The following is a 17569-nucleotide window of genomic DNA, read 5'->3' as shown; positions in this document are numbered from 1 at the left end:
CAAGAATTTGAGGAGTTTACTAAGTCATAGGATTTTGTACATGTAAAATGTAGTTCATACCATAACCAAACAAATGGTTTGGTTTTGGCGATGGTCAAAGTTGTCAAACGTATACTAAGAATTGGATTTTTAGAATATCGTTTAATTCGTCTCGCTGATAAAGAAAATTTTAGTCCTGCGCGGTAAGTTCATTCAACACATTATTCTCAAATACTTAAATAGAAAATATGATGTATAAATATTACATTAAGTAATAGAAGTAATATGTAGCATGATGAGTTAATTAAACAGTATAATGAGTTTAGAATAATAAACGTAGTAAGAGCAAATATATTTATGTCGGTCTTAAACCCAACACAAAACTTTACCGTAATTAATTAATGCTCCGATAAACGCTGTTGGTAAACCTGCACTTTCCGTCCATGAACCGAGCCTAAAACATTTTGAATTTTGTGGTTTTGGACGTTCTTTTGGGATTCTTTATAGCTGATAATAAGATTAATAAGATTGTATGTAATACTGGTATGTTGAGACGACATTGTACTCATATCTGTGACTGAATTTGATTTGAAAATTAATGCCTAATGTGATGGGGAAATAAAATATATTAAATGCTATGTTAACCCGTCAAAGAGAAACATTTTTCATATCGGGCTGTATTGATAATTCAGTAGGTAGATCTTCATTTGATTTCACGTTTGACGAGAGCATAGTCTTAAATTGTTGGACAATATACCTACCTAGGTTTACTACTTGGCCAGTTTCAAGACTATGGTAAGACTGTTGGTTGTATAGCTCAGAGTGCAGGCATGGTTTTTAGGTTATTTATAAGTCAAATAAGTCATTGAAGCCCATGCCATACGATGTCTTTGTTAAGCTGTATTATTTCATGGTTAAGCCAATAATTGCATATGATTCTCAAATTTTGGATAACAAGTGCTCTTCCTGCATAAATGCAATATATAATAGGACAGTGCGTTTTAATGTTGAGGTAGCATGATATAGGTCTACAGCAGCTTTATGCGACAAGTCAGCTTGACACTAAAACAGTGGTGATTTAAATGTCAACATTTGGAATAGATTTTAAAAGATTAATGTAAATAGAGGATCTGTTCCTTTTGTTTAGGTAAAAGCAACACTAGATGTGGACATTGGGAATCTAGTTTTAATAATAACTTTTTTTTGGAAAAAGCTTGTAAAGTTATGCCAGAGTGTGTGAACTTATCTGATGATGATAAACTTATATTAATACTCCCCAACATTATACTCTTAGTTTATACGAATTAATTTTAGTTCAATTGTGGTAGAAAAAAAAAGAATTTTGAATTTCACACAAAAAACTAAACCGTTATAACTGTACTAAATGCCAAATGCGAAACATAAAATGATGACTCTGCTATGTAGTCATGTGACTAACCGGAATCTTTTTGGAAACTTTACTTTAACAGGGCACCAGTAATTTACTAATGTATGCTTTAAAATGGGCATTTAACTACCTCATGGTTTAATTTTCTAAGTCGTTAAAGATGGTACGCAAAGTGTTTATACTCGCATATTTATTTTACATCCTACATAAATATCGTCGTAGTATGCACACAATCCTTAAAAGACACGCGGTGTCAGATAGTGTCACATGACAAATTAAGTTCCTTAAGGCCTCAACAGACGGTAGGATTTTGAAGTACAACACCAATTAAAACTAAGACGTACAGACAAATCTTAATGTGTGAAGGGCCTCAACAGACGGTAGGATTTTGAAGTACAACACCAATTAAAACTAAGACGTACAGACAAATCTTAGGCCGTGTCTACACCTATTCAAGTTTCTTACATGTCACATTTAGATAAGCTAAATAAACGGCCCTGTCAACATTTTTTCAGGCACAATTTTTACTGAAATGTCTCATTAAGATAGCCCAGGATTTATACCTTTGTCTTTGCAAGACTATCATGTTTCTGTAAAATATGTGAAAAGAAGCGGGGAAAATGATGCAATTAGCTAAAACAGAATGGAGTAAATGCGTTCATTCTTTTTTAAAATTGAAAAAATGTGACAAAAATTTATTTTGTTTGATGAAACTTATTCACTAAATGAACAAGATCATTTTAAATCCATTTTGACTCTACTTGAAAAAGAGCTTTTGTTTATTTTTTTACAATGTATTTATTTTTATTTTATTTTTTTTTTGCTCTTCTGTGTATCAGCGTATTGATTTGTTCCTTTGACCAAGACATTGTAATCATTAACTGAAATTCAAAGGACATGTACACTTAATCACAACAAAAAGTCAGAAAATAATAAAAAAAAAACAACACTATCACACCTTCGGGGCACATGTTTTGTGTCAAACCGGTGTTATCAGTGTCTTGACAGCCAAAAACTTGTAGAAAAATAGAACGTGTTCTAACTTTCTTGCAAGGAATTATCTTCTTGGATGTCACATAATTTCTCTTTAAAACTCATTCAAGTAGGGTGTCTACACTATCCAATACAAGAGAATATGATACTTGCATTCAAGACTTGGATAGGTGTAGACGGGCACTTAATGTGTGAAGGCTACTATTTCTTGAATTCAGAAACCTTAGGCCGTGTCTACATCTATCCAAGTTTCTTAAATGTCACATTTAGATAAGCTAAATAAATGGCCCTTTCAATATATTTTCAGGCTCGTTTTACACTGAAATGTCTAATTAAGATTGCCCAGAATTTATACCTATTTTTATTAAGACTATCAAGTTTCTATAAAATGTGTGAATACAAAAAAAGCGGGAAAATGATGCAATTAGCCAAAAACAATGGATTTCATGAAATGTGTAAATTCTTATAAAATAAATGGAAAGTGTGAGAAAAAATATATTTTGAGTTTACTAATTGATAAAAATTCTTTAATTGATGAAAGTTATTCACTAGCTGAACAAGATCATTTGAAATCCCTATTGATTCTACTTTTGGAAAACAGATCTTTTTTTTTGTTCTTCTGTGTTGAAGGATATTATAATCAGAATATTTGAAGAGGAAGATATAGACATTGTTTTACCATTTTATTTACTGGATTTTTTGAGGTTACTGATAGACAGGGTAAAAGTGTATTTCTATGAAAACAAATTGCTTAATGTAAATGTTGAAGTACCTTTGGAATATTATCATATGGTAACTGCACATTATGAGATTACAAACAGGTCTGATGATATTCCTACTCTAACATCACTTAGTCCAGCTAGTCCAGCATCAGATGCAACAATTACAGATATGTTTGATAAGCAGTAAAAAGGAATGTTGTTATCAATTTATTTTCAATAATGCCAAGTATTGAAGAATTAACAACAGTTGCAGTTTTGAACATACTAGCATTAGTTATAGCAAGCCGGAGACGGCGCCGTTCTTATCGAAGGTCACTATGGGTAAAGCCCTGGCTATTGAGGAGAAACAAATTTAGTGTTCATTCAACATTAATGAAAGAACTTCAGAATGAAGACCCCCTTTCGTATAAAAATTTCCTGCGAATGAGCACAGACATGTTCGAGGAGTTAAGGGATAAAATTTCACCCATAATTTCTAAACGTGATACACACTTCAGACGATCAATATCAATAGAGGAAAGACTATCATTAACCTTGAGATTCCTTGCTACTGGTAAGTACTATACTATATCAGTATAATTATGATGATTATTTTAGATGACTATAATATACATGAATATACAAATTTGCCTTCACATTTAATACTAAAATACTACTCATTTTAATTATTGATTTATTTTAAATACATGCATACATGTAGTTATACAAAATACATTTATATAATATATAATACATGTTCATAAACATTTTGCCTTTTCTCTTTATTGATTAATGTTAATATTTTGTTTTAGGAGAATCATTTCATAGTCTTCGATATCAGAACAGGATATCTGTTTCCTCTATCAGCAAAATTGTTCCAGAGGTTTGTGATGCTATCTACAACGTACTTAGGGATGACTATATTAAGGTAAATACAAAAAAATATACACATTAACAAATATATATTGTTTTCATTTAAATCAAATATTTTTTATTTTTATCTGTTGAACTACAACATAGTAGAACCAGAGTGTCCTTTTTTTGCAAAGATAAACAGGTCATCCTTATTGGTCTTGACTAACAGACTCGTGCAAGAACGGAGATTGTGACCTGGACTGTAGATCAGCCTGGCTTGTACTACATGTAGGATGTTTGTAAAACGGATGCAGTGGTCTTATTGGTGTCAAGGCCTCGGTTAGTGGGCTTGGTGACGAAGGCTGTGATCTTGAGTGATATCTCAGAAATCCGGATCTGTATTGAGATACAGGTGTTTGCATGGTATTTAGTGGTGGAACTTGAAATGTAGACTGTGTTTGATTTTCTGCGCGTATCAGCTCATGTACAACATTCATCAGTGTAATATGTGCACTCCTCGCAGTGTCTGCATTTTTCAGTAACCTTAACTGATCAGCTAGATATCTTCCAACCAAATCATGCTCATCTCCCCGAGAGGTTTGGCTTTCTCTCAGTGCTTTTAGACTTTCACTTGCCTCTTTAAGAACGATATCCTCTTGTTCCCTTATTGACCTTTTCTTACCGGTTGAAGTGCCAGCAATTGTTCCAGCCATCTGGCCAGTTTGATCATCATCTTCTGTCAGTTTTTCATTCTGAAAAGGTAGATAATAGTTTCGATTATAAATAATTCACACATTTTTATTTATTTTCAGACACCTGAAACAGAGGAGGAATGGAGGAATATTGCATCGGAATTTGAACAAAAGTGGCAATTTCCTCATTGTATAGGAGCACTAGATGGCAAACATATTACAATTAATCCACCAGCTAATACTGGATCTTACTTTTTTAACTACAAGCACACATTTAGTATTGTGCTCCTAGCACTTGTTGATGCAAATTATAGATTTAGATTTGTTGATGTAGGGTGTAATGGGCGGGTGTCGGATGGAGGAGTGTTTAGAAATTCTAAACTATATGACTGCCTAGAAAATGACAAACTGAACATTCCAAAATTGGAACCTATCACAGGAACACAGTATTCCAGTAACTATGTCATTGTTGCGGATGAAGCATTCCCTCTAAAGCCTTACTTACTTAAACCTTACAGTGGAAGGGACTTGAACAACCCCAGGAGGGTATTCAACTATCGATTATCAAGAGCAAGAAGGGTAGTTGAAAGTGCCTTTGGTATTCTAGCAAGTCGGTTTAGAATTTTCTATTCTCCAATATCTCTGAACGTGGAATCTACAGAAAAAGTTGTACTTGCTGCTATAGCATTACATAACTGGTTTAGAGAAAGTGGCACACATGAAGAAAGATATCAGATGGACGAGTCTAATGATGGAATACCAGAAGAGCCCCAAGCATTCGATTCTATCGGTCAGCAAACTGGCAATAGAAGCTCCAATATTGCACAAGAACAGAGAGAACAGTTATGTAACTTTTTCAACACAGACGGTCAAGTACATTGGCAATGGAAAAAGGCCTTAGGAAAAGACTACGTACCGATAAATTAGAAAGTGATCGTCGTGGAGTTATGTGATCTGCAAGGAAGTGAAGCCTGTTGTAGAATGACCATTTTGGGGTGTACACATTGTTCGTCCCTGCTCCACTTTTTGCTGAGGATAGCACTTTCTGATGCTCAGCACTGTACTGTGTTCGAAGGCTGGTAATTTTCTTCTTCACTTCCTCAGCTGTAAAACATAACATTATCTTTTGTGTGAACACAAATCAGTGCGAAGCTGAATGAATGAATGTCTACAGTAACTGTACTTTATTTCTAGCTTATATATAATAAGTAATGTATCAATATGTTTCAGTTTTTTGCAGTGTATTTTACATAACTATATACAATACAATAAACTGCATTTACTCTTACATGCATGCCAAATACCATAAGATAGAAATAAAAAATAAATATTATTTACCTGAAATTTCTAAAACAGTTGCAATGTCATTTATTCCAATTTCCCGCTTTTGTTTGTTGTGATAATCTTTCAAACTGTTATTATATAGAAATGGCCTTTCCTGATATAAATCAATCAATGTATCGATTTGTTCCTTTGAGAACGACATTGTAAACATTTACTGAAAATTCACAGGTCATTCACACTGAATCAACAAGAAAAGTCAGAAAAAAAGTAAAAATTTTCTCATCTTCGGGCACATGTTTTGTTTCAAATCGGTGTTATCAGTGTTTTTGACAGCCAAAACTTGTAGAAAAATAGAACGTGTTCTAACTTTCTTGCAAGAAATTATCTTCATGGATGTCACATAATTTCTCGTTAAAAACCATTCAAGTAGGGTGTCTACACTATCCAATTCAAGAGAATATGATACTTGCATCCAAGACTTGGATAGGTGTAGACGGGCACTTAAGTCTAGATGTAAGGGATATGACATGTTCTATTTTGAAAATCTTGTCGTACTGATTTCTTCAGACCTCCCACAATGACAAGTAACAGATTACCAAATTATCTGCTGATAATGGGTGTAATGAATGAAATTCCAGAACAATTAGGGCTAAAAGGTAAACATAGTAGTAAGATGGGGTAAAAATGATGTTGAAAAACTCTTCAGGAGACCCAAACTTGTGTTATGTTCAAATCCCAAATTGTTCCGAAAATGATTATGTCACGGTATTGAACTGTTCTCTAATCGGGGGGGGGGGGTAGTTTGTAGGCGGCCAGATAGCACAGTCTGTAGAACCGCAGTACGGTATTCCAAGGGTCCCAGGTTTGAGTCTCGATCAGGCTGCACATTAAAAAAAATTAACAATCTTTTTGTTTTTATTAAATGGAGGTGTTTCAATCATTACTCATGGAGAGAAAAAAACTATATAGTGAGTAAAATATGTAAGGGATCAATTTGGAGGGAAGTTTTTTTTAGGGAAACCTGAGATGATTCCTACAATGCAAAATTACCGTCTGAATGCAAGCGTTGTATTGCTTTGAAAATTGCACATCTTATCTCTAATTAGTGTTGTACGACTTAATCCTACCGTCTGTTGAGGCCTTTAAACATTGTCTCACTTCAGTTCTTCAAATGTCCTCTAAAACACAGGTGGCATGTGCAAGCTTCTTAGATAATTGTAATACACAATTACACATACACATATTGTGAGTGATTCATGTTCTTCTGTTATATGTTATTTTTAGGTTTGTTTGTTATAATGTTTATATTATGTAATATTTGTCTCTTGTAATTCTATTGTAGTATTGTCACATGCATCTTTACTTATTTTTACTATGTTTTATTACGTACATTATGTATTTGAAAGATACTTTAATAAATCAACTAATTACATTTAAATCAAACGAAATACATGATAGTTAATTATCATATTAAGAAGACCAACAAGTGACGCAATAAAGGCAATTTTAAATACACTTCGTTTTAACATTCTAATTAACTAGCCATTCAAGTCAAATAATATTGCGGTTTTATATAAATGTTTACAGTGTTTATTTTCTTTTTATTACACTGTACTTACGAGTATATTTAATTGCCATCCGTAAACAGGATATTGCGTCAAAACGTTCTATAAACTGACCTTACTTTTTACTTTAAACTTTGGAGGATCTAAGATTACAATGAAATAATATCCTTCATTAATGCGGCGTTCACACAGTGCCGATTATGGCTCCCGTTTGAGATCAGACAGCGCTACGACACGAAAAGCGAAAAAGTCGGATTACTATCCTTATTAATGATCTGGAATGTCCTATCATTGTCTGAACGCAGTCGTATATGTTCCTAACAGAGTCCAACGGATCGGAAATGGTCCGGAGAGGTCGGCCAAGCACTCCCGACAGTTAGGTGCGTCCCGTAACATTGGGGAAACTCAGCCGATTTTGTCTAGCCGGATTACAAACGTGACTATGTCGTAACAGATTCTGCTGTATCGGATCAAAATCGTGACAATGACCTGTGTTGTCTGGTCAGTGTCCTGTGGAACGGGCATGATCTGGAGAAATTTTGCATTGCCCTTTCTTGCCGATTGAGTCCAGATTGCGTCCAGATCTTGCCGAATGCGAACCGTCTTTGTCGAATCCGCTCCGGAACTGTTCTGTAATTAATACGAAATTCGGCAGTATTACCCACGTCAGAGTCACGACAATTACAGAACACGATGCGACTGAGTCCAGACAAAGGCGTGTGCAATGCGGTACAGCAGACTGTAATAGGATTGCGTTCCGGCATTGTCCCGATCATCCCGAATATGGCAACAGGATTTCAGATGCATGGGAACCCAGATTCGGCTGAGCTGCTCATAAACGGAGACTTCTGCAGCAGGTTGCTCTCATGGAAATGGAAGAAGAAGAAGACCTTCTGTTTGCCAATTATTATTTGAACAGAAGGGCACTGCGACCTTGTAGAAATAGAAGATACTGGGCTAAGCCCTGGATATACAGAAGGGAACAGCTCGGCCAGTATGACACATTGATGAGGGAGCTGAGAGAAGAAGATCCAGAAGCTTTCATCAACTTCATGAGGCTGCCCATGGAAACTATACGATGAAGCCCTGGCTCAGATCACACCCAGCATCACCAAACAAGATACCTGGTGGAGGCAAGCCCTTGATCCAGGACTGAAGTTTGAATCCGCCGTCGAACGATTCTTATAGGACGGGAAAATCACGGGACTATCACGTGAAACGGTTTTCTTACGGATGTCTTCCGCCAGAGTCGGTACATTGTCTGGTCACAGTCTGATCTCTGTCAGCTCGCATTCGGGAGAATCGGGACGCTGTCGGGACAGAATCGGTCGTTTTTTACCATGACAAAGATACAAAGTGGATCAGAATCGGATTGAGAACGGGATAATCGGGACGAATTCTGCTGGAAACGGCTGGATCGGGACGCCTCCTGAACAATATCTGATTGTTGTCGTGATTAAATAAATGTTTTTACAAATTTTAATAAAAGTTTGAATTTCCAGCCACGAATCACAGGATCTTGATCAGACTTTTGACACATTTTAATCGGGAATGGTCCTATCAAGGACGGCAGTAAAAATCCTGAATGTGTGACTTAGGCTTAACATAAAAAGTTGTGGGTTGACGATCTCGTTTTTTGAGTTATGTGTCCTTGAATTTTATTTGATTAAATTATCTTTATGGATTATCAAACATTCGTTTATTTTTCCGTTAGCAAGTAACATTCAAAGTTTATTTTGTAAGTGGAATGGCCTATAATTGGCACATTCGCCAAAAGAGTTTTGAAATATTGTAAAAAAAAAACTAATAAAGTTTTTCTTTCAAACATGTTGATAAGAGTTCTGAGTGATTAAAAATGAACATTTTCATGATAAATAATAACATTTTTTTCTTGGAATATTTATTATCATTTTTTATTTACAAGCAACATCCAATCATAAGCAAGCATATTCCTATCACTTTTGCGACAAAGGTGGAACATGGAGGCCACAATTTTAGCATGTGACTGAAAGTAGTTATGTCAAAGGTCCAAAGGATAATAGCCGAGGAGTTTATAAATTGCTACTTCATGTCATCCATAGTATATCATTGTGTTTATTCTTTGTTCTTTGCATATTATTTTTGCTTTACTTTTATTTTGGCTTTCTATTTTCTGAATTTAATACTAATTTATTCATGTGAAGTCTGATATTTTTTCCTCAAACATTTCATAATGAATTTATTTGTCAAGCAATGATTGATATCAATGATTTAAAATAAAAATTGGTCAGTAAAGAATAGTGAAACTTTGTTGTTCAAAAAGGTTATTTTATTTAATCTTGCTTTTGGTGTTTCATGAATTATCTAGAAATTTTAGTTTCATATAAACTTTACTGTAACATATACTAGATAAATGATATAAAAATACATTGTAGTATTTTCCTTTGTGTCTACTGGGAAGACGAATCAGTCTACTGACTTACTACAAAGAATGATACATGCAATGGATGTCTCACTCTTGTAAATTAATCAATCATAATATGAGCCGCGTCACGACAAAACCAACATAGTGGGTTTGCGACCAGCATGGATCCAGACCAGTCTGCGCATCCGTGCAGTCTGATCAGGATCCATGCTGTTCGCTTACCAACTCTATTACAAGTGGAGAAACTGACAGCGAACAGCATGGATCCTGATCAGACTGCGCGAATGCGCAGGCTGGTCTGGATCCATGCTGGTCGCAAACCCACTATGTTGGTTTTGTCGTGACGCAGCTCATAATAATTAATAGTACAGAAACCAATTTCTCGGAGTTCTATGAAAGCAAAACATATGACTGTAGGAATATAAGTATATAATCATTTGTTATCATTTCGGTAGATATGCATATTTAGCATTTATCTTATAACCATCCAAGGTAACATCTCTTTTATTATAAAAATGATACAAATGATACAAATACATGTTCATAGTTTCAGTTTTATTTTCTTATGAAATAAGATTCTTTTATCTTTTTGTTTTCGTGACATTAAAGGGACTCCACAGAAGTTTAAAAGCCTAAAACATAAAATTTGAATTTTTTTACATAAATGAGCTGGGGCCTTTAAACAGAAATATATGGAAAGATAGTTAAGAAATATACTTTGAAATAAATTGAAAATCGTATTTTTATGCTTTTCTTAGCCCGATTTGAGTGAAAAGTGTTTAAACGCTTTTTATTTTGGGTCACTTTTTTACAATTTGAATAATTATTCTGAAAAAAAAAACAAAAACGAAGTGCGTGAATGATCTTAAATTTTGCACAAAGATAAGTGGTCTACACCTACATCAATTGGTACATTTATCTGGAAAAAATATTTTCAGTCCCACCATGTCAAAAAACCTCAGTGGAGTACCTTTAAAGTCAAAGTCCAAAGTTAACTGAAAATTAGGCGTATTTATAAATAATTTGAAGACTAAAACATCAGTTATTATGACATGAGAGGATAAATAGAATTTAAAGTACAGCTAAACTTGGACATGCATTGCATTTGTAATTAATAAAAACTTCCAGACACATCTTGCTCTATAAAAACGACATTAAGTGCATACAGCCTAAATGTTTGTCAAAACTTAAGAATGTAAAATATCCCTTTGAACATTGTTACATAAATAGCAACATAATAGATGAAGACCGACTTATAGTTCATGTTTTGCTAAATGTTACTTAATATTTATAGTCATTCATACAGTATTTAAGGGACGTTTAGTGACTTGCAAGAGGATGAATTAATATTTTCCAACATTCATTTATTTTGTGTTTTAAAGATTTCCGAAGTTAAATGTTGTTGTTTTATATGATGATTGATATATGAGCCGCGCCATGACAAAACCAACGTTACACGTTTGCGACCAGCATGGATCAAGACCAACCTGCGCATCCGTGCAGTCTGATCAGGATCCATGCTGTTCGCTATCAGTTTCTCTACTTGTTATAGGGTTTGTAAGCGAACAGCATGGATCCTGATCAGACTGCGCGGATGCGCAGGCTGGTCTGGATCCATGCTGGTCGCAAACGCATAACGTTGGTTTTGTCGTGACACGGCTCATATTATTGATATGTTAGAGGCCTTGCCAAAAGGAAATAAGATTTGATTAACTGGCCATCAAAAGTGATCACATAGTTCTTATAACTTGTATAAAAGCTTGGAAAAGTGTTGACCTCACAAATTAGTGTTTGCCGGCTTGCCAACAAAATAAAGTTCTGTTGTACGCCTATAAGACATCTATATTTAGGAACATATAAAACAACAGAAATTTCAGATATTTCATGAATATTCAATACAATTTATCTAGTCTAACGAAACACTTTGAAATAATCATGAAGACGATGATGTTGCTCATACGCTCCATAGCAAATCAAAAATGTTCCGCGGCATCCATTGTTTACCCACGCATGCGCACCATATGTTCCAAATGTTCTCCCGAGAATACAGGAACTGATGGAATGTTGCTGTAAAAGCTGAAATAGTTTGACGTAGGAGTAAAACATATTATATAGATATAACGTAAATTAAAATAATTAGTAGAAACAGTTATAGATAAATTAGCAGAAACAGTTATAGATAATGGTATAGTAATGAAAGGATATTAAACAAAATGATTTAGATTAGAGATACAATACATGTAATATGTTATCAAGATAATATAACTTATGGAGCGACTGTTAGGGATAATATCGAATTTGTAATAAAAGGTCGCTGGTGAAATTTCGTCGTTAAAATTGGTCTCTGACATAAAGCTAAATTGGCGGATACCCTAGGGACAGTAACTCCGCTCTGAGCCACAAACTCATGTCATTTTTCTTGAATAATCTACCATATTCTACCATATTTGAAATGGATCACGTCAATAAATAAATTTTCATGGAAATTTATGCCATTCTATCCGTTTCTTTTATCACTGACATTAACGTTTGAATTTACAACTCCATTTATAACGGCGAAATGACGTGATCGTTAAAACGCCCTTTCATTAAAAAAATGCGCCAAAATGGAATTTCAAGCATTGGTACTAACGGAAACAATAGTGTTATATGCAAGAAAAGCCGATTACGTTGACCAACTGCCGAGATATAAAAAACAGACAAACGAACTATATCAGTCCCAAGTAGCCTGTAATTTTGTTTATTTTATAGTATCGTAATGACTGTGTCTTTTTCAGTATGATCTGTAAGAGTGAGCTTTAAAGAGTCAGTTATTTTCACTCCGTCGTTCTTGATATATTGGGATTATCTAAGTATTTTGTGTTAACAAAACTTTATACTTGAGTTATATCATGATAATTATTGGATGTTGTTTTTGTGTAGTTGTAATTTAGAAATGGATGATCCAAAAGAAATCTTAAGCGTCAAAGATAGCTGTGAAAGTGAGTAATTTAAATTGAGTAAACAATATTCGTGAAATAGCCAGTTAAAGAAACAAAAGTGGACAAGCTAATTTTCAGTTATACTTCGAGAATGAAGAAGGCCTAATTCAATGTACTAATGAGCCGTGTCATGACAAAACCAACATAGTGGGTTTGCGACCAGCATGGATCCAGACCAGCCTGCGCATCCGCGCAGTCTGATCAGGATTCATGCTGTTCGCTTACCAACCCTATTACAAGTAGAGAAACTGATAGCGAACAGCATGGATCCTGAACAGACTGCGCGGATGCGCAGGCTGGTCTGGATCAATGCTGGTCGCAAACCCATTATGTTGGTTTTGTCGTGACGCGGCTTAAATAGATTTTCTACGATTAACAAATTGTCAAGCATCAACATAAAATTTTGAATACATATAATTTAAATCATCGTCGGATACCCACGATTGATAAACATGTCATATAACTGATGAATGTTAATGGTTCGACCGTGGGTATCCGACGATGAATTTAAATATATGCCAATTAATACATCATATAATATATAATATATCATTTTATTCATCATTTTATTCAACACTTAAAGCCGCAAAAATCCCTGCCCTGGTAGGGAGAATTTTGTAGGCGTGTTTATCAAATAAATCATGCAAAGGACGCTGTACCTGTGCTAAATTTAGCTGATGTAAACAAACACTGCCACGTGTATTTGTTTACAACCTGCAGTTCATGACCCCATTTACTCCGCCCCGGGATTTTCAAATTTTTGACAGTTAACTGATTTTTTTTTCACAAAGTAAATTTAAGTGAATCTTTTGTGATATTTTCTCTGCCATTTTATTTCAAATGTTGCAAAGAAGTTAAACAAAAAGTTTTTAGGCAAAATACTTCTTGGTTATTTTACTATTTCAAAAAAAGACTGTTAGATGTGAAGCATGTCAAAAATACCATGAAAATCTGCCCCAGCGCCAGCTAGTGGCTTAAATAGTCAAGTTGCAGGTTTAATGTATATTAAATAAGTAATATATCTTACCTTTATGTTACTGATGTAATCTTTACCTTTACAAATTACACGAGACAAATTCAAACTGCTCACACAATGGATGATTTCACATCTGTTTCTATCTTAAAAAAAATATAGTCATTTACAATTAAAGTATTTATTAGCGATATCAACTAATCTGCAAAAATAAAACAAAACAATAGAATATATAGAGATTTTATTGTGTTTTTAATACAGATATACAGATGTTGTACATCTTTTGCATTGTTTTGGTTTGGTTTTACGTCACACCAACACAGTATACGTCATATGGCGACTTTTCCAGCTCAGGTCCTCAGGTACCCTTCCGTGCATTATTTCAGGTACAAACGGGCACCTGAGTAGAACCACCGGCTTTATGTCTTTGCAAAGTACAATATTTATTCTTTTCATCCATCTGATATAAATGTAACAAAATTATTATACTAAACAATGGCATATAATTTTGCACGTTGTAACACACATTATTTTATTACGGGTCGAAACGAGACCAAAACTTAAAATATAATTACTGTTTTATACGACTGTTTATTTATTTAAATTAAGATGGTAAAACCTACTTTGTGATAAGCCAGCTGTTGTTGCGCATAGAATCAAAACAACCTGGACAACTCGCTCAAACATCATGATGAAAATATCTATCTGCAACTTATAATATTAAAAAGAATATAATAAGAATATAATAAGAGAAAAACATAGTAACTTATTAGCCACAATCAATGATTAAATATCTTCATCTGACTGGTAGCTTCTACAACACGTATTTATACATGTATGTCAGTTAACAGAAAACTGGAAATTAAAGGCACATTATGCCTTTTTAAAAGAATTTTTTTTTACTTCTTAACAATGGATTAAATTATCATTAAATAATGGTTTACAGCAAGCTAGATGCTTATTACCTTTGGTTTCTTTGCTCAGAGAGCATGCTAGATGCTTGTTATCTGAAGAAAGTAGCCTTAAATGTGTGGGGGTTTTTTTTTGCCCTAAAACCAGCAATTTGAAAGTAGTATTTTGACTTTTATACAAAATAGCAAATCACTATAACTGTACTTATTGCCTAAACAACAAAAATATACGATGGTTCAGATGATTGAGTAGTATTTTTGAAATTACTAAAGGACAAAAAAAAACTGTTAAGAAATATAATAAAAGAAGATCTGGGGCAAAATGGGCCTTTAACAAGCTGTTGTAGAGTACATAGTATTTGGCAGTCAGCCAAAATTGTTATTAACTTAAATTCATTGTGTCACGATGTCCAAAGAAATAAACAAAACGTAAAAGTGCCGTATTAATTATAAAAAAAAATACATTTTGAAATAATTCACATAACATGCCTTTCTTTTGATTTATTCGCAAAAGAAACGACATAAATGTTGCATTAAATGCAAGAAAAATTATTTGTCATGTTTTGCGGCGTTCATGTGTCAACATACTTTGTATCAAAAAGACCAGAAAATGTCTGTCTATTAACGCTAGAGCTGTGGTTTTAAACCCCAAAGATTGAATTTGTTTCCTGTTGTTTCTTATGACATTGAAGAATAAACATAGGTCTAGTGGTTGTGTCCTTTGTTGATTTTTTTTGTATAACTGCTTATTAAAGTGAGAATTTGAGAATTAAACTTCAAATTGCCGAAATAGTACAATTAATATTTTTGGAACAAGAAAACATATAACTAGAAATGTGTCCATAGGACACGAATGTCACCAATCTCCACTATCAACTGACGTACAACAGGACAGTATGACAGAAGAGCACAAAGGCAATTCTACATAACTGCCCCTACCCCTTGGTTGGTGCATAAAAACGACATCCTTTTTTTCAGTCTTGACATCTTGATTATTCCCAATGGCAATGCAAAACTACACATGCTGCTCAACAGTCCTGTAGAGTTTCTTGACTTTAGTTCAAATACTTTTTGAGTTACGCAAGACACAAGATGTAAATTGCAAATCTTTCACTAATTAGTAAAGGGCGATAACTCTACAAAAGAGAATAAATCCACAAGCAAACCCCTAGGTGCGCGACTAAACATGCTGACCAATTGTTCTAGGCTACGCGTGTCACAAGTTGAAAATTGTCAATTTTTATAAAGTCTAGGGCAATAACTCTGACATCTGACTGAATCCATCTATATGCAAAACCCCCAGTTGCACAACTTCACATGCTGATCAACATTTTTGTAAAGTTGCATGACTCTAGGTTAAGTACCTTTTTGGGCTACGCACGACATTTGTTGAAAAATGCAAATTTTTATTAGGTCAAGGTCAATAACTATACAAATACTGAATACTGAATAAATGCATAAATAAACCCATGTGCACAACTCTCATGCTAACTGAATAAATCCACACGCGAAAACCCAGGCGTACAAGTATACATGCTGATCAACATTTATTTTTATGACCCTAGATCGGCTACGCTCGACACAAGTTAAAAATACAAGTTTTTATTAAGTCAAGGGCAATAACAGAATACTAAATAAATAATCACACAATCCCTGAGATGCTTATTAAAATGTATGTAAAGCTTGGGCTATGCGAGACACAAGTTGAAAAATGCAAATTTTTACTAAGGGCAATAACTTTAAAAATACTGAATAAATCCGTATGCAAACCACCACTTTTAGAGGTTCATGCGACACAACATAAGAACGGACGGACGGTCGCATGAACGGACAAGGGCAAATCTAAATGCCACCCACACCTCCTAGAGTGGGGACACAAAAACACACGTCAAAATTAAATTCAATAAGAATTCTGCTATGTCCTTGAATAGGCAAAAGTTTGTAGTGACGGAATTTCTTTTATTAAAATGATTTGCATGTTAACGAAAAACATTAAGTACTATTAGCAATAAATCGCATCAGAATAAAGAGCACATTTTTTTAGAGAAAAATACAAAGTTTTTTATTAGTCGACAACTATATAATTCATATCTGAAATATTTTAATTTTGATTAGTGGTAAAGTAAAATATGTCATTAAATATAAATGAAAATACTCGTTCCATTTTTTTTATAAAATACAAATAAGATTACATTTACTGTTAATCAATATTTTTATTATCCATAAGCTCACTGCATAACATTTTATATAAAGCTTTGTAATTAATATAAGTTTCATGAAACATTTTAAAATACTTACGAGATAATTGAAAACTCATAAAAGCCATACCACACCAAACATGGAAAATTACAAAAACTCGAAAGGTAAATTGACGGTGAACTTGTTCGCTAATGATTATAATCCTGCCCGTTTGTAACGTCAATTTTCATTGGACAGTCGTGATGTTTATATTATCTATATACACGACTGCAACATATTGTATTAATCATTTTCAATTTTAGTTGAAAGAAAAGCAATGGCAAAGTATTCATAGTCTTTCTCCAGCAAAACATCTCGAGGGGCGTGTCATAGGTGTTGAAATATAAAACAAGTGGCTAAAGACTACTCCATATACATTATTTTGTCAAAAATGTGGAAACAACATGCACTATGCAAGGGATAGTTGTATGGACGATTTTGATATGGAGAGAAGAGTTAAATAGTGTCCTTATTTATATGATAAAAAGAGTACAATTAGACATCAACTACGACAGATAATTTACGTTTTTAAGAACCATATCTCCATGAGGCGCTACGTTAAGGCTCTCTTCAACAACGTCATACTTCTTTTACCGATGGTAAAGA

The 17569-nt window shown here is 34.0% G+C and overlaps 1 protein-coding gene and 1 long non-coding RNA gene across 2 annotated transcripts; both read right to left on the bottom strand.

Annotated features, from left to right (window-relative positions):
- Positions 1-4069: 4069 nt before the first annotated feature.
- Positions 4070-6389, bottom strand: LOC132729328 (uncharacterized). The gene is made up of 3 exons (XM_060715073.1): positions 5946-6389; positions 5524-5711; positions 4070-4667 (listed from the first exon to the last, which is right to left on the bottom strand). The coding sequence occupies exons 1-3, from the start codon at positions 6100-6102 to the stop codon at positions 4125-4127; spliced, it is 888 nt and encodes a 295-aa protein (XP_060571056.1). The 5' UTR covers positions 6103-6389; the 3' UTR covers positions 4070-4124.
- An 8044-nt stretch (positions 6390-14433) lies between these two features.
- Positions 14434-17161, bottom strand: LOC132729311 (uncharacterized). The gene is made up of 2 exons (XR_009625598.1): positions 17024-17161; positions 14434-14525 (listed from the first exon to the last, which is right to left on the bottom strand). It is a non-coding gene; the product is annotated as an uncharacterized LOC132729311 (long non-coding RNA).
- Between the last annotated feature and the right edge of the window lie 408 nt (positions 17162-17569).

This window comes from Ruditapes philippinarum, unplaced genomic scaffold (assembly GCF_026571515.1).
Source record: "Ruditapes philippinarum isolate M1 unplaced genomic scaffold, ASM2657151v2 ctg17_1_1_1_1, whole genome shotgun sequence".
NCBI classification, from domain to species: Eukaryota; Metazoa; Mollusca; class Bivalvia; order Venerida; family Veneridae; genus Ruditapes; species Ruditapes philippinarum.
The sequence above is the reverse complement of the archived record's forward strand: the minus strand, read 5'-3'. Positions and strand labels throughout refer to the sequence as shown.